Source organism: Mesoplodon bidens (assembly GCF_964165515.1).
Source record: "Mesoplodon bidens genome assembly, chromosome: 9".
Taxonomy (NCBI): Eukaryota; Metazoa; Chordata; class Mammalia; order Artiodactyla; family Ziphiidae; genus Mesoplodon; species Mesoplodon bidens.
Window position 1 is genome coordinate 98,632,309 of NC_138166.1, and position 23,043 is coordinate 98,655,351.

Here is a 23,043-nt window from a genome sequence, read left to right on the forward strand (position 1 = left end):
CTGGAGAGGGTGTGGAGAAAAGGGAACCTTCCTACACTGTTGGCTGGAATGTAAATTGGTGCACCTACTATGGAGAACAGTATGGAGGTTTCTCAGAAAACTAAAAATAGAGTTACCATATGATCCTGCAATCTCACTTCTGGGTATATATCTGGACAAAACTATAATTCAAAAAGTTTCATGCACCCTTATGCTCATAGCAGCACTATTTACAATAGCCAAAACATGGAAGCAACCAAGTGTCCACTGACAAATGACTGGATAAGAAAATGTGGTGTATATGTGTGTGTGTGTGTGTGTGTGTGTGTGTGTGTGTACAAACATACATGCATATATACATATACGTACATACACAATGGAATACTACTCAGTCATTAAAAAGAATGAAATAATGCCATTTGCAGCAACATGGATGGACCTAGAGATTATCATACTAAGAGAAAGACAAATACCATATGATATCACTTACATGTGGAATCTAAAATACGACACAAATCAACATGTCTAACAAACGAAAACAGACTCACAGACATAGAGAACAGACTTGTGGTTGCCAAGGTGTGGAGAGGTGGGGGAGGGATGGACTGGGAGTTTGGGGTTAGCAGATGCAAAGTATTATGTATAGGATGGATAAACAACAACGTCCTACTGTATACCACAAGGAACTATATTCAATATCCTGTGATAAACCATAAAGAAACAGAATGTATATACAGTATATGTATAACTGAATCACATTGCTGTACAGCAGAAATTAACACAACCTTGTAAATCAACTATACTTCAATAAAATAAATTTTAAAAAAACTTTTAGTTTTTAAATACTGTAGAGAAAAAGGAATACAGCACCTTCACGGTGCTTTGAAGACTACCAGTGCATTCAGTTATGCTGTCAGATTAACATTTTTTAGATTTGAAATAAAATTTCTTCCACCATCCCCATTTAAGTAATTAGTATCCATAGACTAAAAAGTGAGCTGCTACAAACAAATGTGGTACAATTTTCAGGTTCTTATAGTTGTGAATACCAATTTTCTCAATGCTTTGCCGTTAAAATCAAGTATAGAAATAAAAGAGATACTCTGGGTAAAATAAAACTGCACCTGTCATCCATAACCCTGGATAGAGTTGTTGCATCCATCCAAACAGCCACTCTGTTCATACTGATTTTATATTAAGTAATTGTTATATATTTGAATTTCCAAAATACAGCTTTTCGGTTCTAAAGTATTTTGGAAAGCATTGCCACAACAGAAAGGATGATTCCAGCTGGAAGAGTCTCTAATAACAGGGCTACCTCAGAACAGAGTTAATTGAATGCATCACTTCTTCCGGAGTCCTTTGATCAAAAGAAATTGACACCTGCCAACTTCTCCCCTGTATGTTCCTGATCCTGGTCAAGTAGTTCTCAAGTCGTGGCAGCAAAGTTATTTTGATTAATTTTTTGATGTGAATCAAACCTTCAAGCTAGCACATGCTATGAAACAAATTATACATTTCCTGTGACCTACTAAAATAATTAGTTCACTAGAGCAAGAGTTTGGATTTAAGACTAATATCGTACCTAGGAATAATCTATATTTCTCACAGTAAAAGATATTTTCTCTGAAATTACTTCAGTTCCTTGATGTAAATTTCTAACGTTGTGTTCATCCATTCCTTCAGTCTGTCAATAGGCATTTACTGAGTGGGCTATATGCCTTGTCATGCTAAGAATCACAAGATCAAAATCCCTCACTGCGGAGTCTCAGTTTAGAAGAGACAGATGCTCAAACAATAATTACTGAACAATGTGATGATGGTATATTGGGCATATACAAATGGTTCCATAGGAGCACAAGAGAAGAAATAAATAATTAGGAAGGGGAAAGCTAGGGTAATTCAGATTTTATTTTGCTTGGTAACTGGTTCTAACATTTTTTTAATATAGTGATAAAATATTATGGTTTGAGATTATATTTGAATCAATTTGATTTAGAAATAAAACATTTCTCACCATTAGGAATTAAAATGCCAGTAATCAACATACGGATAGTGTGAATTTCAAAAGATAAATATTAAGAAACAAACATTTAAATTAAAATATTAACATTTTATTTAAATAAAAGATCACTTTTAAAGAAATAAACTTAAGACTGAATTTTATAAATATTCAGTTAACCTCACTTGACTGTTAAATGCTTATGTGTGTGTAAGTGCACACCAGTATTTTTTATCATTTGACGTGGATTTTCTCATTTGTGCCTTATTTAGAGCACACTTAGATTCCAGCCAGGTTTCCCCTGGAGACTTGGTACACTCTGTACTACTTCCCCTGAATTAATTGATATAATGAGCTGATGTAAATTACTTTCACTATTAGGCTGAGTTACTGTTAACCCACAACAATTTAGAAGGTAAATATGCCACACAGAGACGTATAAGTACTGAAATCCCAAATTAAGTATCAAAGATGTTTTTTAGCTTTATGTAATTTTGGAGTGTCTGTATCATTGCTTCCCCACATGGTCTGGAGAATCAGGACTCTTGGATATAAATGCCTTCTGCTAAGGCCTATGCCTGGGCACCTGTAGAGGAAAATGGCTCTGGCAATAGACCCGAACAACCCTGGGCCACCCACCCGCTGATCATGGTTCTAACTCTTCCTTCTTGCTTTCTTGCTTGCTCTGCTGGGAACAGTTTTCAATATTTTAATTATAAAAATAGAACTTCTCTTTTTAAGGCCCAAGCAAAATGCTCTAAGCTTGATTAAGCCCTTTGTTTATAGTCTACCCATAACTACTCTGGTCTCCGCATTTCTGTACGTTTCATATCACTCTGATGACGGATCAGATTCTGCCTAGTATTGTATCTCACATGAATCTTATCACCCACCCCCACCTCCACGTAGGTTATAGAGTCTTTGGAGAAGAAACATCTTTGTAGCCTGGATAACACCAAGTCCAAATTCATATGGAATAGAACTGCCTATTCAATGTAGAGTGAATTTTCCATCCCACCTCCTGAAAATCCAACGTTATGCTCTCTTATGTTGTATTTCCCCCCCTTATAATGTTCTTCCTCATTTTCTTCTCTTACAATCCTGTCCTCCTAGGCTTAAGCTCTTGAAAGGCAGTGAATAGACTCTTATTTCATCTTCTGTTTCCCACAGTGCTCAGTAATTGTTTGTTGCATGACTAAAGGTTTGCAAAGAGTTGTAGAGGAACAGCATTCCTATATAAGAAACAGAGTTCCATGCCAAACTGGGCTATGCCCTGCTATGGTAGTTTTAGGCATGGCTGATGGTAAGTCAAGAACAGGGGATGGAGACTATTATCTCTGAGGCCAGTCCTATTCTATTTTGCAGCAAGACGCTACCAGGGCTTTATGATTATTGGTGTTCAAAGTGTGGCTCTCCATCAAGCAACCTGTGACCCACTATTATGGGTTCTGCCTTTTTAAGCTGGGTGGACTTTTCTACTTTAGAGAGTTTCCTATTCAAAGCTAGAAATATTTTGTGAATGCTAATACATAAGAAGAAAATAATTTGTGCTGTTGAAACAGGAGTTTTCCAGAACCAATTCCAGCTTCACTATTGCTGGGATACAGGCAGACTGTAAAACAGTGCCCTGCAAGCAGTGGTTCAGATATCCATAGCTCCTGTTTATTGGCCCTCTATTTCTTGCCTATTAATTATCTACTTTATGAACATTACCTCCTAATCTCAAAACTGTTGAGTTGTCCAGAAAGTTCATTTCCATAAGATGTTAAGGAAAAACCAAATGAACTTTTTGGCCAACCCAATACTTATCAGATAGGTATAATTACTCCACTTTTCAAATGAGAAAATTGAGGATCAGAAAGGTTAAATTACATCATCATAACTGGCTATTAAGTAAATAAAAAGACAAAGATTTGAACACAAAACCTGCATTTTTCCCCCATATTATACTTGCTGCCTCCTTATAAAGGTGGCTTTCGTTAGCCAGCGGGGCATGGGAGGAGGGGTGAGGAAGACTTAGAAATCTTTTCTTATGAGGCTAGTATATTCTCATTGCTGTGGCATTATTTCAGAAACTCATATTGCTATAAAAAAAAAAAAACTCAGCATTACCCCTTTCTGACTTGGTACTATTGGCCTTGATAAAGGATAGTACAGGAAACAAGATGGCTAATGTTTTGTCTCTCACCAGGAGGAAATTTAGCTAGTGTCTTTGTTTATTTTGCAAAAGGAAAATAAAATGAATCTGTGATGTGCAAATGAATCTCTCAACTGTTTGTTAATTTCTACTGTTTACTCAAAAATGGGAAACACCAAGCCTGTGATACATCATCTTTTGTGTGCTTGGCACCTTCCATCATGAATCATATTAATCTGCTTAAACTAACAAGGATTAATTGCCTTGGTAAGGCAACCTGGCATTGAAATGATATATTGCCCAGACAGCTTGGAATTTAGCCACTCATAAATCTCATTTGTTTGTTGGTTTATTTCTGTTTGTCTCTTTCTCTGACAGATGTGTGCCCAATCACTGTGAGCATGGTGGGAAGTGCTCGCAAACGTGGGACAGCTTCATATGCACTTGTGATGAGACAGGATACAGTGGGGCCACCTGCCACAACTGTGAGTGCCAATTTATCTCACTTTAAACTTGTAATTGCATGAGAATCCTAGGTCTTTAGCTATGCTTTAAAGCTCAGCAACCTGAATAATCCACAGAGTAAATCACTTGATTCTGAAGAACCCAGATTTCACTGTTGCTTTTCTAGAATAGTATTCTAGTTGTCAAAATATATTCTCTCAAGCCTAATGACTCAAAAAGAAGGACCAACGTTTCCGAAGCTCCATAAACATGTAGTTGAGATTGGAATGCTGCTCTTGGATGTGACTTTATGTGTCTAAGCCACATCTGTCTGGATAGACTGTTTGGAAAATTGTGTTAGTGTGATGTCTCTGACTGGATACTTATTTATCAATTCATCAGAGAGGCAGACAGAGTGTAATTTGAACATTTAGTTTCTGGATGATAGTTGTCTCAGTGCTCTTTTAGAACTATTTGGCCACATTTTTTAGGTCAGAAAAATGAGCTGTTAAGTGTAAGAAAGTCCATTGAAGTTGTATATGTAAAATAAAAATGCAAGAAGGCAAATTTTTTTAAATATTAAAAAATAAAAAGTAACATGCAAAAATGTCTTTTAGAACACAGATGTGCCTTGTTTTACATAATAGCTTTTCCCTGAAAAGTTAAATAAAAATTATATTTTTATAATTCAAAGATTATTAAAAAATTAATATTAACTTTATAATTGTAATGTTAATTTTCCAATAATGCATAGCATTTTTGAAGACAGATTTGCCATAAAACATATAGTTGAAAGAAGAAGGTCATCTGTTATGAAGCATGAATGTGTGTGTGTGTGTGTGTGTAAGAAGGAAGGAGGAAAGAGATTCAGTGTTCTTCAATCTTCTCTCCGTATGAAAATCTAATATCTAAATCCTCTAAGTACACAGAGTGCTTTCTCTTCATTTCACTTTTAGAAAATAATAACAAGCAAAATATTATTAGAGTTCTGGGGACAGTAAAAATGTAATACCGTTCCGTGAGACTTTTCATATCATTTGTAGTAATGTACAATAAGACATTGAGTTCAGCATATACTGTAAGACCTCAACTAAGGAAAAAAAATTTGTAATTTATTTTATTGCACTTATTAATTTGTTTAGGAGGATATTTTAAAACAGCAAGAGACAAAAAGAACTAGAAAAATTAACATTAATAGGACGATATAAAAGAGTTAAAACAGACACTTAGTAGATTCATCATCTCTACAGTATTTATAGATAGATATGTAAAAAAGTATTTTAATGAATAAAGAACCAAAGTGATTGATATTGAAAATAATTAGAATTAAGGAGTTATGACTTAAATTGTACCCTTCCAATCACATCAAAATATTAACTTTCATCATATGACATTCATTGTATGATACATAATGCTTGAACTAAGTAACTTAGATGAAACAAAGTGCCTTCACTCCACCAGTAGAATTTATATAATACGTTATAAATACCACCTTTAACTATCACAGTCTTCTTTCTGAGAATGGAAATTCTAACTAAAGGAAAGAACGAGAAGTTGGTGGTGGTTACAAGTGTTACCTATCTCAGCGACCACTTTTTTTTTTTTTTTTTTTTTTGGCGCTACGCGGGCTTCTCACTTTTGTGGCCTCTCCTGTTGCGGAGCCCAGGCTCCGGATGCGCAGGCTCAGCGGCCATGGCTCACGGGCCCAGCCGCTCCGCGGCATGTGGGATCTTCCCGGACCGGGGCACGAACCCGTGTCCCCTGCATCGGCAGGCGGACTCTCAACCACTGCGCCACCAGGGAAGCCCATCAGCGACCACTTTTATATTTAATGTAAAAGCAAATTTTTTATAATTGCTTCTTTCATTGAATACACAGCAAAGAAAAAAGACACTTAAACATATTAAATTAAAAACAATTTAAAATATATGCCAGTAGTTGAATAATTGAGTGATTTTTTCTTTTTTAAAGAGTTAACAACTCCAAGTATTAGAAATGTCCTAAGTGTGGTTAAATTTGGCTCTTGTGGGAAGTTATAAATGTAAAAGAGGGAAATTATCTCTTCCCTGCTGCTTATTCTACTCTTCCTTTATGTAATTTTTGTGTGTATGAATATAGAATCATTCATTTTAACAATGAAAGCCTGATTGCTCATTGTCTTCCCCAAATAAGGCCAAAATGTTGAAAATCATGTGTGTGCATAAATAGATATTAGAAGACCATAGTGCAGAATTCAAGAAAGGATTGATTGGACACAATTTTGTTGTGAAAGATATATCTTGTGGGTTGTAGAAGGCACATGCTTCCAAATAAGCTAAAAGACTTGATATATCTCTTAGTTACTCCCATGAATTAGTTAAAAATTGGGAGGGTCTGGCCCAGCACATAATACTGTGAAAATTATATAATCTGTGCTATTCAGTTTGATACAGAATGAACAATTTGGCATTTTTACATAGTCAGTGACTGCATGGGCTTCTGATGCTGCCTGTGAGGTCACCATGCTGGGTGCCTTTGCAGGAAGTCATTCTCTTCTCTTGGACTTCCTTAATTCCTCTGTCGCCTAAGTGCCTCCTGAGGTCTCTTACAGTTCTGAAATCCAAGGAGCTGAGGCTTCCAGTTGCTTATTCTGTGTTCTGTGGTTTTGATCTTTGTTAGCATTATTCAATTTTTACCTCATTATTTTCAGTGAAAGACCAAGTGTCCCTTTTGTAAAGGAACTTTGGTAATTTTAAAATAGTACTAGTTTAAAAAGGTAAAGAACAGCTAACTAAAGTCTGAAGTTTAGTAAAACTAAATATTTAGGAGAGCTTCAAACATTACAATTAGGCTGCTAACTGTTTAACACATTTTCTTCCCTGGTCCAGGCTTGGCCAGGATGAGAAAACTATTCCTTGCGTGATTGTCCAGGCTGGGTTGTAGTCCAAGATAGAGGCTCGAAGCCCTTCTTTGACAGGTCACACTGCCTGAGTTTGAACTTGGATCGACTTACTTGTAATTGTGGGCACTAAAACTGTTTGAGCTTCTTTTTCTCCTTTGTGAAATGAGATTAATAACAGCACCGCCTCATAAAGCCATTGTGAGATTAAATGAGATGATGTGTGGAGAACACTGAGAAGGGCTTTAGCAGATGTTAGTACTCAGTGAATTATTGCCACTTCATCCCATTCAGAGCAGTCATCCCTTTGCTCTGAATTTCTATACAAATAGTTGTCCATGTCACACAATTTGTCACTTAATTTCCTGCTGCCATTCATTGTTTGCTATCGTTTCCATGGCAGATTTGAGCTTGAAGTGAATGATTGGTTTCCATAGGGTTTTGTTTTTCCAGAAGAACTGAAGAACATTAAAAGTGATCTGGGTATGTCCTAGACCTATCTGTTTGTTTATTTGTTGCTTATACATGGAGGAATTAATTTTCAAGTGAATTCTATACAGGGCTCAGAGGATTGTCATTTACACACCACTCCCATGAGGAGACAGGGTGTCATCCTTTGGGTGAGGAAATCCTACGAGAAAAGCCACAGATTGCAGGAAAGGGAGAGACAGTTTTTCGTGTTCAAAAACTAAGGAGGCTAGTTTGTGAATATATGCAAATACATTACATTCTTGCAGTTGCATACCTTTAAAATTTCCTTATGCAGGTATTCCATTCTCAATCCATTTCTAAGAACTGACTAGTAGCATATCAAAACATAAAATCATGACACAGAGACACAGAGGGTAGAATGATCATGTTAAATAGTTTATTTGCTTTGTTACATTGACTTATCCCTACTTCATTCTCCCAAAAGTGTAAGAATTTGTCTTTATTTTGAGCAAAACTTCACGTTTGTAGCTACAGTATTTTTCTCTTATCTATCTCTTGGTGATAGATAGACCCTTTTCAGTAGATCTCCAAGCTCACATTCCAATACCTCAAATGCTTCTTAGGATCAAATTATCATCTCATTTTTTTCACGTGTGTTCTTTACACTTCATAATTATGGCTCTGGTTTACATAAATTAATTCAAAAACCTATCCCTTATCCCAGGGCTTAGCAGATATTTTTTCTCATGCTGCTGGGGTCTATCTTTGACCTCAGTCATTCTTACATACACTATTAGTCCCCTATATGGAACTGCCCTAAAAATCCCCAGGGTATCCTCAATAATATGAAACCTTTTTGCTATTCTCACAAGTGCAAGAGGATATTTGACAAATATAAGCAATGTTTTGGGGTGGAACTCTATAAGAATTACTAGATGCCAGACCTTCATTCTGAGAGAAAATATTTTTCCAGATATCTTTTTACTAAAGGAGGGAATTTCACCTTGCCCAGATATACAGACATGACTGTTTCCAGAGGAAGTAGGAGGAGGTAAGTTAGATGACCTATGAAGATCTCTTCCAATTTTAAAATTATGTGATTTCTGAATTCTGAAATACTAAGAAGAAACAGGGATTGATGTTGCCACAGAAATGCAAAAGTAAATGTTTCACCAGCCAGTTTTAGAAGAAAAATTGAAATTTAAAAGGAAACTATTCTACATTCTGTAGTCTGGAGCTATGACTCTGGGGCTATAAATTTGTAAACCATAAATTATACTGCACCTTGTTACTGCACACATGAAAAGTGAAGTGGATTTCAATAGCTCACACCATGTTATTTATAATCCATTATACCCATAAGTAACTTAATTCAAAGCATAATTTTTTAAAAAGAAATTATTCCTACCTGCTGAAAGTCACACTAACTTAGGGCATAAAAACATAGATTTATTGGCACAAGGAAATATGGTCCCCCACATCCATTTGGAACTACCACAAACTTAGACACCAATAAAGATAACTTGGAATTTGACCATTGCTACCAAAAAAACAAAAACAAAAAAGGCAGTCATTGGGTGGAATCATGGCCTTATGGAATTGGAATCCGTCCTTCAGCTGTAAGTTCAGTTGGCTTACAAGGTCCTACTTGGTATGGCTTTGTCTTTAACCTGGTTTTCGGCCATACTCTTCCTCCCTGTCTCCCCTCTAGTCCCACTGGCCTCCTTTCAGTTTTCCATACTTGCGTGGTGCCCTCGCACTGTTCCCTCTCCCCTCCCGCTGCCACGAGCACAGGACTTTTGCACACCCTCCCTCTCTGCTTTGCTTGGTATGTTTCTAGTCATCCTTCAGATCTCAGCTCAGTAGTCACCTCCTTAGGGAAGCTTTCCGTGAACCCGTAATTAGGTCAACTCCTCTTATTTCAAGACCTATATCTTCCTCTTGGCCTTGGTGATGGCTGTGATTTTGCATTTATCATTGGTGATTCTTTAATAATATCTGTGTTTTCCACTGGACTATAATACCTGAGAGGAGATAGTGCCAGGTTCTGTCCACCATTTTATCCCCAGAGCCCACCCAGCATATAATATGTGCTCAGTGAATATGCACTGAATCTAAGAGTGAATAAATGACAGACAACCTAAGAAGCATCAAGCGCTTTTTAAAAACCAATGTCCTTTATCCAAATTTATGAAGGTTGTAAAGCTAAGAAGAGAGAGTAAAGCCAAAGGGAAAGAAAACAGGAAAAGGAGGGTAGAGAATAACAGAGGCATTAATGCAAGGCGGAGGGCGCAGTGACAGACATGACAGCAGCAACAGTCACAAGAGGTGCAGGGTTTTAAGCAGCTGTGTGTGTGGACAGGTTCCGTACATGGGCACACAAACCCCACGCGTCAAATAACCTTCGAGGAAAATACTGCCGTGTTAAGACACCATTCGTGGAAGTGACTTGGGAGACTCTATGGCAATAGTGGCAAAGTAAGTTGCAACGACAACAAAAGATCTTAGATGACATAGTGCAGTCAACCCCTGTGCTGGCTGACTGGATGAGCTGCTCTAAAATAAATACAAGAGGGAGAGGATATGGGGATGTTTGGATACGTATAGCTGATTCACTTTGTCGTAAGTGTACGTATAGCTGATTCACTTTGTCGTAAGTGTACGTATAGCTGATTCACTTTGTCGTAAGTGTACGTATAGCTGATTCACTTTGTCGTAAGTGTACGTATAGCTGATTCACTTTGTCGTAAGTGTACGTATAGCTGATTCACTTTGTCGTAAGTGTACGGATAGCTGATTCACTTTGTCGTAAGTGTACGTATAGCTGATTCACTTTGTCGTAAGTGTACGTATAGCTGATTCACTTTGTCGTAAGTGTACGTATAGCTGATTCACTTTGTTGTAAAGCAGAAACTGATACACCATTGTAAAGCAATTATACTCCAATAAAGATGTTAAAAAAGTTATATTAACAGGATTTGAACTTACACACACACACACACAATAAAATAAAATAAATAGAGATGTGTTGAAATACTGACCATCTAGTGAATTGATAAAAAACTGTTTAAACTTGGTATGAAATTTGAATAAGATGAACATAATCCTTTGATTTGTCATGTAATAATCATGTGTGTGTTCTTACTACAGTAGAACTGTGGAAAGGGAAAAGAACTCAGGGTTTGAAATCAGATGATCTACTGTGAAACCCTCAGGCTATCTGGCCAGCCTTTTTCCTTCCTCAGCTGAGCTTGCCTAGTGTAGGGCTGTACCCTCTCCCATTCCTCCAGCCCTCTTAGCACAGTTGTGTGGATTCCACCTACACCCCTGGAGGGTGAGGTCGGCTCTCCCATTACATGCTGTTAGTTACAGGTCACTAACAGCAATTAAATGAGAAGCACTGGGTTTAATACACTTCCTCCTTGCCTCCTTTACTTCCCCCTCTGGGCTGCCTTGGCTTTGTGCTTTGACAATCACTTAACCTCTCTGAACTTAAGTTTCTTCTGGGAGATTCAATGAAACATTGCCTCTTAAAGTGCTTTGTAAATATAGAAAGCATCCTAGATCTTGTTGTAACTTTTATTGTACTGCGAAGTCTTAAAAAACAGCCAGCCAAATTTTTGTCTGCTTATGAGTAGCTTAAGGATATGGAGTACTGATACAGTGGATTCTCAAAGATCAGAGAGTGTCTAAATATTTTAACCAATACTCATTGATAAGACAAAAGGCTGTATTAGCAAATATAATGGCTACCCAGGCTGATTTATATGAACAGGGTGAATCTACTGTTTCTAATCTAGACGTGGCATTAAGTAGCCAGACTGTGCCTCTTTGTTATCAAGTGAACAATTGCCAAATTCTTCCAATTTTACCTCCCTCTCATCCCCCCCCCGTTCCATTCCTACACCATGAACTACTTCATATGCTCAGTGTGTCCTTGTCATTAAAGAGTGACTATGGGGTACAACTGTAGAGCCATGGGACACCAAGGTTCTGATTCCCACCATCATGTATTCATTCATCAGTATGTTGAGAGCTGATCCTGTCCTGCATATAGGACAGGTGTGGAGTGTGGAGACGAGAATGGAACAAGGCAGGGATACTAGAATAGAGTGTTGGACAGCCTCCTCCAAAGAAGTGCATAATTTCATTAAAAATAAAAGTCCTTATAATCTTAATTCATTTTCATATCCCTGGTTCATTGGGATTGTGAGCTGAGGGTAAATTGTACCACGTGCTTACCTTTTACCGTCTAGGTTGGTCATTTTCATGTTTACAAAATATTTATAAATGTAGTTATCTGGGAAATTATTTAATGCTATATCACAAATTCTTTATGGTTTTAAGCAATTGTTTCATCTTTTCAGAGGTTATTATCAGATTATTTACTTGTTTATTTCTGGTTTTTGTCTGATCAGATTGGCAGAGGGAAATCAGGGCGAGGAGGCTGCCGCTTCAGCATGGTGCTGGGTAGAGCAAGCGGTTATCGGTAGCATAGGTACAACTACAGTCTTAGCGAGCTCACGCTCGGTTGTGTGTATTCTCTAGGTGAGGAGCTCACTTTCTGACCAGCCGGAAGTGGGAGCGTCACTTCCGACACCACACTTATTAGGAAAAGAAAACATCATCCCAGCATCCCCTTTGCTCACGTTCTCACCTGACCTCTGTAAATAAAGTAAGGGGGAGAGAAGTGGGGAGTGTTACCTGTGTAGAAATGTTGGAAGGGGATTTAGAGGCCATTCTCTCTTTCAGCTACAACCAAATAAATTGCATTGGATTGGAATAGTGCAGGTCATTTGGAGAAACACAGCCCAAGCACCTCTACATTTCTAAGGCACCCCAAATTTCAAATTAATCCCCTCTTTCATGCCTTGCTTTGGAAAGATGGCTAAGATGAAACATAGAAAGAAATGATTTAATTTCAGATTTACAGAGACTTTCAATAATTTCAAGACTATATCTTTCTCTTTGAATAAAGAGCCTTTGCAAAAAGTTGATCTGCAAATGCATATTGAAAAGCAGACTGCTCTACCAACAGAGGAGCTGTGAACCTGTGAACTTCTCAGAGGTGATAAAATGCCAGAGCCGGGTCTTGAAGGAGCTGACATTATTCATTCAGCTCCCCTGTGACTATCTCATCCAAGGTACAGAGTGGGGAGAAAAAGGGATAGAAAACACCCACCTCTGCACCTTTGCCAAGTTCCATTAGGGGGAAGAAGTCTGAGGGAGGGAGGGCTGTTTAATTGAAAGATAAGGAAGGAAACTTCTGAGATGTTTATATCCACTCAAAACACAAGAAAGGAGAATTAAAGTTAAAAGCACTATGTGCCTCTCCTTTGATCCATCTGACATTTGCCAAATCAAACTTTTTGTTTGCCTTCATATTGACATTAGTCACTGTGTTCCTATTGCACGTCTTCAGCTTTACAAGCTTGGTGTATAGGAGTATCTCTAACTCATAGACAGTTTCAATTCATTCAGTACTATTATGTCTATTTTGTATGCAGCACACTACGTGGATGCAGAGATGCAGACAAGAGCCCATTTCCTTATGAAGTAGATGAGGTAGTTAGAAAAGAAAGCAGGACAGATATTCAGGAAACATTAATATATTAGTAGATGTGTATGTGCCAAACTGGTGTAAAGGCTAGTATGTATATGTAATAGGAGAGAGAGAACAATGCAACCAAGCTGGTCAGGAAGGGTTCAAGGAGGAACTGAACCCTGGCTAAATTCCTTGTTTTTTGGGGAATAAAGATTGGGACTGGCAGAGTCCAAGGCAGAAATAAACATGGAGTGTGGAGAAGCATGCTAGTGAGGAGACCCAGCTTTGGAGTCCTCAGACCTCAAGGGGATACTCACTTAGATTTTTACATGTCGTAGGATCCTGGGGAAGTTGCTAAATCTCCCAGATTAGCACCACCCTGTTTGAATGGTGTGCTGCAGCCAGGATTGTTAAGTATTCAGGAACTTTGTGAGCTGGTTGTTAAAGCTTGGTACCTTGAACCAGATACAGTGGGAGAATTTACCCCATGGAACTTGACCAACCCTACAAATACAAACTCTTTTTTTTTTTTTGGTAAAACTGGTTTACCAGAATATCATTGCCCTGTTTCATTATTAATAAAATGAGAATAATAGTATCTCCTATCAGTATTGTTGGTAAGGGTACAGATAATGTGTAAAATGTCTGGCACAGTTACAGTCAAAACAGGTGGTTCTCCAGAGATGATAGCTACACTTACAAATGTAATACTTTGAAGAGACTTCCCAGCAAAGGAGCAGCGGGATGTGGAGTCCAGTAGGTGGGTTGAGATGGCCAGAGGACAATGGCCTCTCAGTACCTCGGTTCCGAAGTATGGCTTCAGACGTGATTCTTCATCACTCATTTTTACCGTGAAACACATTTACTTTTGTGTGTGTGTGTGTGTAGTGGGGGTTCGCGGGCCTCTCACTGTTGTGGCCTCTCCCGTTGCGGAGCACAGGCTCCGGACGTGCAGGCTCAGCGGCCATGGCTCACAGGCCCAGCCGCTCCGCGGCATGTGGGATCTTCCCGGACCAGGGGACGAACCCGTGTCCCCTGCAATGGCAGGCGGACTCTCAACCACTGTGCCACCAGGGAAGCCCGAAAGACCTTTCTTGCCATCACAGATGCAAGCATAAGTGCCAGACAATGTTGACACCTATAAAATTGCTGTCATTATTCATTAGCAGACATCAAAATGTCCTAATAATACTCTTTTCCATTATCCAAGCCTGTTGAGACATCAGTTAAACACATCTTGCTTGCCAAGTCATGTGATCAACGTTCTCTGTGCTGGATAGGGGCAAGTGAAGCCATCCAATTAGACTGGATAAAGAAACACCTCTAAGGGTTTGACTGTGGAAAGAGAAACACCTTCCTTACATATTCCTGCAATGGAATTCAGAGATCTAGAAAATACTATGTGTGTTTTCTACCGTACGGCCATCTGTTGATGAGTCTGCCCCACTTAGAGAACATTAAAATACTCAATGAAAAGCATATTCGTACTCAGAAACTCAGAAAATGCTAGCATATTAAGGCTCCCTTGTGGTTTCAGTGACATAGATATAGACTTCCTGAATGAATAAAACCTGAAGTTTGTTGGGCCAGATTGATTCTTCTGAACGTTCCTACAGTACCTGGAGCAAGGTGAATGGAACAAGCTTGGTTAATTCATTGTCCAAAAGGACTATTTTTTCCTATATATAATTCTTTAAATCAAGCTGACTTAAGCCATGTGAGAGAGAAGAAGGTATCCTGAACTTCCACAGGAGAGAAATAACCAGTAATGGAGACTGTCCTGCCTTCTCATGACATAGCAGTTCTGGGAGAAGTACTGGAGTTGTACTTATATTAGATGCCTTGAGGAAGGTGGGTAGGAAACTCCAGGTGGCAACACTTGCTTCCTAGTTATCAGTTAGAGCATCTCCTCCTCTGTGATCAGGGCACCTACTGGGAAAGCCTGAGCTGTAATAGAAAATCTCTTCTCTTCTCAGCTGGCCATGTAGCTGATGAGCCACAGGGCCAGTCGTCCAAAGAGTGCTGAAGTGAAATGGGGACCGGGAGAGGAAGCAGGATCGGTGATGGGTGACAGAAGTGCAGTGACTGCAGAACAAATCCTCCTCTTCTCATCAACACTGAGTCCACCACTTAGGACATGCTTTCCACCATCACCAGATAAAATGTGGTATCAGTCCTGTCTTGCAACTTCTGCTTTGCCTCAGTGCCATTGCCACAGCTCCAGTGAAAGTTGTCATTTTCACCCAGCTTTATTTCAACAGCCTGAACTAGGTTTTTGGGCTAACATGTAGTTTAGAAATAAAAACAATGATACAGAATGATTCATAGGGCAGACATAATATGGAAAACAAATGTGCTGAGGAGCGTTTGAATTGCTATTAGCAAGCACAGAAGAAAGTTTACTAATAGACAACATTTTCCCCTATCCCTTATACCTACAGATTAGATTTTGAAAGACCTTATACATAATAAAAGCATATCTCTTTAAAACCCAAGTGATTTATTTACTATATAAAAAATTCTAAGGGGCTCTGAATTAGTTCAGTTTTCATTCAAATTGGTACTTCTTTTTCCTATTTGTCTCACCCTATGCTTCTCATGTACCACCTATCTTAAGATGAAATAAATGAATATCAGGCCCTACATTCTACCACATGTGGTTCCTTAGCCAGGGAATGGGTTCACATTGACACTTGACTCATCAATTTCACATGTGGTAATCAAAAAGAAAACATTTAATCTGCACAAGCCGTAATTTTCATGCTGGGATCATTTAGATTCCAGCAGTCTTTCTCTTGGTTGGTTTAAGAAAATTGTGTCTCCATTGTGCTTTTTCAATGAGGATCCCAGTGAAGCATCATACTTGAATCTTGAGGAACTTTTTGCTTTTCATAAGTGCAACCAACAGAACTCTGATGGTTGGGAAGATGAGCTTGTTGTCCATAGACTTAAAAAATTAAGAATAAATATACAAAGTTTGAGAAGGGGTAGTTTAGTAGATACTTTGAAATATTTCTCGATGTCATAGTATATTAAGATGAGAGATTATGCCTAAAAAATAAAGTAACATGTCCTGACATGCTGCCTTCTACAGTCGTCTTATCAAGAGGTATGAAACCATCCTAATTTCCTGAATTTTGTCCCAATTCTCTTCCCCAGAATGTGGCTGCCTGCTACCTGTCAACTAAAAAAGGAAGACTTTAAGCAGGGGTGGCTGGGGCAGGGGTGGCTGGGGGAGGGAATGTGGAGGGAGGCTTGTTAGAGTGGATGGAGAGAGAAGGATGAGTGTTTCAGCCTTTGAACTGCAAGGCTGATTGCACAGAGTTTCCAGCTCCCTTGCTTTCTACACTGCGATCTGTGGATGGAGAGGTGGCTTTGTGCATATTTCTGGTAACCCTAGAGATCATGTAGATGCAGTTTAGAAGTAGGAATTTATTTTTAAAGTAAGTTTACTTCCTGCCTTAGGTTTAAATATATACTAAGGGCCAAAAAGCATTTTTAAAGTGAAGTCAAGAGAATAGTATTTTTTCTCAGCAAAACCAGAACAAGATTTAAAAATAAAAGCAAAAACAAAGCCAAAATTTTTTTTTAAATGGCAGTAAGCAAGAGTGACTGTCATAATTCATCTTTTGGAATAGTTTATGGATAAAGATGGGTCGTGAATTATAGGCTCTATAATTATCACAGCATTTACTCTTTTCTCTTTGATGAAGAAGGACATTCTATTCATAAGAAATAATGAGAAGTTTACAAATCAGGTATTAAAACTTATCAATGACAAAGGCACAGACATTCGTACATTAAAACTATTAATGGAAAAACAGACCAGTCAGGTTTCTTACAAATCACCTACAATACAAGAGGTAAACACATGGACAGCTCTTATACTAGATAGATCTCAAGTAGAAATCAAATCAAATGCTACACACTTATTGAGGCATACTTCACACCAGCCCCCATCTGTGTCAGCAATAACTGCCTTACATTGAAATAATCTCTCTCACAACCAACTATGACTTTCTCAGGGCACTGAGCATGTGATTTTCATCCACACACTCATTGCTCAGCACCTGGTAAGTATTAAACACATGTAAGAGCAACTGAACTGTGATTGTGTCTAACGTGCACACGCACACACGTGCACACACACATATAGCATACCTTGAACGATTAAGAAGACACGTTTATCAGTCTCTGAACATACCAAGCCTTCTGCCTACTCAATGGAGGATCTCTCTTTGGGGCACAGCTGCTTCTTTTTTTTTTTATTATTGTTGCTGTTTTTTTTTTAATTAGTTTCTGCTTTATAACAAAGTGAATCAGTCATACATATACATCTGATCCCACATCCCTTCCCTCTTGCGTCTCCCTCCCTCCCACCCTCCCTATCCCACCCCTCCAGGTGGTCACAAAGCACTGAGCTGATCTCCCTGTGCTCTGCGGCTGCTTCCCACTATCTATCTACCTTACGTTTGGTAGTGTATATATGTCCATGCCTCTCTTTCGCTTTGTCACAGCTTACCCTTCCCCCTCCCCATATCCTCAAGTCCATTCTCAGTAGGTCTGTGTCTTTATTCCTGTTTTACCCCTAGGTTCTTCATGAATACAGCTTCTTATAATAATAAACTTTTTGTTTCTCAGTAAGAGACTAACTTTCTTTTCATTTCATAGTGTTCCTGGTGTCTGGTCCATGAAATTTTCTTTATGCCAAATTATGTTCTATAGAAAATTGCATGTAAAGTGGGCTTCATTATCAACAGAACGGACTCCCTCTTAAATCTTATAGTGAACTATGTATGAGACAAAGCCTCTACTTTATCCACGATCAGAAAGGTGTCAGAAAGCAAGTTGAAGGAGGGGTACTTTGTGTCCTTCTCTTTATAAATGACTCCAAGAGATGGGATGTTATGTGTAGCAATGTCCTAGGGCTGCCTTAACAAAAGACCACAGACTTGGTGGCTTAAAACAACAGATATTTATTCTCTCACGGTTCTGGAAGCCTGAAATCAAGGTATCAGCAGGGTCATGCGTCCCCTGAAGGATCCAGGGAAGAATCCTGGCTTGCGTCTTCCTGGCTTCTAGTGGTTGACAAGCAACTGTTGGTGTTCCTTGGCTATTGTAGTCTAGTCTCTACCTCTGTCTTCACATGGCCTTCCTCCCTGTGTGTCTCCGTGTCTGTATGTCTGAATCTCCCTCTCTTGTCTCTTATGAAGGCGTCAGTCATTGCATTTAGGGCCTATACTAATCCAGTATGACTCATCTCAACTAATTACATCTACAAAGACCTTCTTTCCAAATACAGTCTCATTCCGAGTCTCTTGGTGGACGTGCGTTTTGCTGGACACCGTTCAGCCCCCCACAGTCTGCCTGCTCATGTCCATCCCTGTAGGTAGTGCCACGCGCCCTTGTGCTTTCCTGTCTCCTTTTTTTGTGCTTACACTCTCCTCCCAAATCCATCCCAAAACGTCCTTCTTCCCGCTTTCACCACATTTTTGCTCTGTGGGATCCAGTTCATAGTCTCTTTCTATTTTGTGAAATTTTCTCTGATCACTCAAGCTAAAAGAGGTTTCTCCTTTTTTCTTATTTTTCAGTAGCAATTATTATCTTATGTGATTTTTCTGCTATTTATACACTTAATTATTTTTTCCAAATGTTTGTTCATAATTTTTCCCCCAGAATGTAAGTTGTGTGGGCATAGGCCAACGATTCCCATATTTCTTGAGAAACCTAGTAGTTCGTATATATTGATTGAATTTTTAATTTTGAACGTGTACTGTGGATTGAAAGAAAATTAACGGGAACAGAGAGGGAAGGATGTTAAGTATTGGACTTTACATATACTATTTCATGTAATCTTCAAAACTGCACGTAAGGAAGATATTCTTATTCCATTTTGCAGGTGAATAACTGTGGTTCAAAGTACACGGCAGAGTCAAGATTTCAAACCCTCTCTGTCTATTTTGTGAAATCTGTATTTTGCTGGACTGCCTTCCTTCTGGCAAAGCTTTTTCGACTTTCAGGGCGTTTAAAATACCTACAACATGGAGACTATTTTGAGAAATGATCCTGAAAAGTTGGCTCTACATTGGAAGGTGTGGTTAGAGAAGTCACACCCCACATTCCCGACGTTAGTCTCCACTGATGTTCATCAGCCTGGGGGCAGCTACTGTGGGGTGACTAAGAAAGCTCTGGGAGCCACGGGGGGCGGGGGCGCTCGTGCGCTGTGGCTGTGCATGAGTACATAGGCCCCAAGGAGTCTCCGTGCCAATTCATTATAATCACCCTCTTTAGTAGAGACTATATAAAATCATGTAAAAGCATTTTGAAACCTCAAAGAAAGACCGTATATAAATTATTTTAAAATTTGTAGTTTGTCGTAAGGTAGATAGCTAGTGGGAAGCAGCCGCATAGCACAGGGAGATCAGCTCGGTGCTTTGTGACCGCCTGGAGGGGTGGGATAGGGAGGGTGGGAGGGAGACGCAAAAGGGAGGGGATATAGGAACATATGTATATGTATAACTGATTTAATTAAAAAATAATAATAATAAAAATAAAATTAAAAAAAAATTTGTAGTTTGTGATATATTTATATTAGTGTAAATGTGTGTGCATATACCATATACATATATAATAGTAAACTATTACCTTATGAATCGGAAAAGCCCATTTTCCAGGCATTTTGGTTAGTGGAATCTGTCCTTTGCTGGCCTGACCATTTCGGATCTGATTAAATATGCGCGAATAATATGCATGATGATGCAAACTTCAGCAAGTTATCTGAGGCTGACTTTTTACAGGCTCTATTTTTTGACTCCATAAAATCCTAATGCGATATCCATTCCCACACAGACTTTCCTCCTCTCTGTACAAGACAGAGACCCAAATGCTGCAAAGCTCACTGGGGGCTCCTGGCTCAGAAACAGTTCTCTCAGGACTCTCCTGACATTATTAATGGCCCTGATGTACAAACCCAGAATAAAATAGAATTAAAATCCAAAATTAATTTCAAGCTCCATTAGAAATTAAAGGTGTTGGGGAAGAAATCAATATTTTCCCAGTGCAAAATGACTAAATTCAAAGCAATTAATTCTATTATTTTGTAACTTCTAAAAACTATGAAGAACTTTCAAACTATAAAATGTTGCCACACTCACACATATACACCACATGTGACAAAAAATAATGAGATTGATTTCCAAAAGCAAGATACAAAAATCTATTTTATACTTTATAGCTACACCATGTAGTGTACACACTAAAATGTATGTCTTAAAATACAGCCAATTATTCTGTAAAATTCGTGGCTATTTCCAGCAATTACCAACACTTAGTTGCATATCTGGGAGGATGTAAGGAATAGAAACAATGCCAAAGAGCAAAGAGATTTATTTAAATAGAATAAACGTATCCATTTCCTTAATTTTACTTTTTCTCTTTTTCACCTTCTTTTTATGTAACACTATCGATTACCAAACAAGTGACCCTAAAACACTGTAGTTCCAACTAGTATAAAGTATTTTGCAACCTGTAAAGTTGTAGGTCATAAAGGAAATAAAACTAACACTCAGTAAAATCTTTTTCATATCAGAATCATTGTCACTTCTTCCCTGTCATGACTTTCTGAGAAAATCTGAGTTAACAAATGGATCTTTTGCAGGTCCAGAAAGATCAGAGTCAGATGGCTCTGGATCAGACCTTGTAATGAAAATGTGTCACTTGTTCCTTCTCCCCACGTCAAGAAGAACCTCATGAGAACTGGCTCAAGCATCTCTTATTATTTCAGCAGACTGGGGCAAACAACTTGAAAGATAACGTGGGACTAAACCAGTTCTTAGCTCAGGAAATGTCATGAGCCTTCTGGGGAAGCTATCCTTTCTTTGTGATAAAAATGGTCCCTATGATTTAGGTCTAATAGCGATAGAGGAAGACGTAGTCAGACGCTGGGACCATGCTCAGACTTTTCAATAAGAGAGGACAGAGCAATCACCATCGGCAAAAGCCTCATGTCCTTCAGGTTTCTTAATATTGACGTACTTTTCCAATGGCTAGTATTCAACTCCTTGACCTTTCAAAACTGGCATCTTTTAAAATTCTATTTGATGTACTTCCCTACAAGTGTGACTTATTTGGCCAGGTGAAATAAAGTTGGGATTTGGGAGGTGAGCTGCCTGTTCCATCAGCCCCTATCCACTGCCTTTGCTGTTGCTATTCAGAGTCCTACACTAGCTCTAACACAAACAGGTATCAGATCAGATTGATTTTCAACTCTCTTAACCTCCCTGTTGTTTAACTGTTCCTTCCTTCCTGTGATATTTTAAAAGTAGAGTGGATACAGGAATAAGCCAGACTGGGATTTCAGCCCCAATTTTGTCACTTATTGTCTGTGTGATCCAAGGTGTTGACTTAAACTTCCTGATCCTCTTTTCCCTTTCCAGTATAAGAGACACAGTAATCCTTACCTGGCAAGTGTTTTGTTTTTGTTTTTAAGAATTTAAAGTGTGTGTGAAGTGAATGCTCACTACCAGGCAGATCGAGGGCCCTCAGAACTATAGCCATTGGTGTTACTGTGGATCTCCATTTCCTAGGTGCCCAGGGACTGTGTGTTTTCTCTCTCCACTTCTATCAAACCTACTCTCAGGAGGGCATCGAATAGCTAACATTCGTGCTTGCAGGTGAGCAAAAGTCAACTGAGAGTAAAGAGATAAGGAATGTAGGGTTAAAATGCAGGAGTGTAGAGAGGGCAGGGATGAGGATGGTGTGTGTTTAAAAACGATGAATCTGGGCTTCCCTGGTGGCGCAGTGGTTGAGAGTCCGCCTGCCGATGCAGGGGACACGGGTTCATGCCCCGGTCCGGGAAGATCCCGCATGCCGCGGAGCGGCTGGGCCCGTGAGCCGTGGCCGCTGAGCCTGTGCGTCCGGAGCCTGTGCTCCGCAACGGGAGAGGCCACAGCAGTGGGAGGCCCGCGTACCACAGGAAAAAAAAAGAAAAATGATGAATCTTTCTCAACTCTTCTCGTAAATGCAGCCAAGGAGCCAGAACAAGTCGTCCTTCCTTGCTCTCCTCCTCCGACGCTGGTCGACCCCCAGCATGGCTTGCATCTCCCCTACTTCACTGAATCTGCTCTCATCACTGACCTCATATTGGCAAACTGGTGCTAAGTAATAACAAAAATAAAATAATAAAATAATAAAAAAATAATAATAAGTAATATAAATGGGGCATCTGTACTTTATATACGTTGGCTCCTTCTTTTATAGAAGTTTTCTTTGTTTTCTGAGACTCAACAAGCTCTTCATTTGGGTTCAGTTTGAGTGAAGCCACTGTTTCTCAGTCTGCATCCTGGGCTCTTCCTTTAGCCTCACCCTTAAATAGCGATGCTCCCCAGTGTTGTCCTCAGACTTTTTTTCTCACTTACACTCTTCCCCTTAACGCCCTCAACCATGTCTTCAGTGTCCACCTATATTGCTCATCCAGAACATTCTGCTGGATCCATTAAGTTGCCTGATGGACACTGACTGACGCACAGAAGGAATTTAATAAATATTTGTTGAATGTATAAACATCTCAATATCTTTCATGTTGTATCCCTATAATAAACTCAGAGGATTGAAATTCAACTTTTCCT

At 39.0% G+C, this 23,043-nt stretch overlaps 1 protein-coding gene across 1 annotated transcript in view; it reads left to right on the plus strand.

Moving 5' to 3' along the window:
- CNTNAP2 (contactin associated protein 2) overlaps positions 1-23,043 on the plus strand; it is a gene marked incomplete at both ends in the record, with an annotated part of 1,080,529 nt that overhangs the window by 667,563 nt on the left and 389,923 nt on the right. Inside the window, one exon of the mRNA XM_081243680.1 lies at positions 4,497-4,603. Coding sequence (XP_081099806.1) covers positions 4,497-4,603 — 107 coding nt within the window. The remainder of the gene's footprint in view (positions 1-4,496; positions 4,604-23,043) is intronic.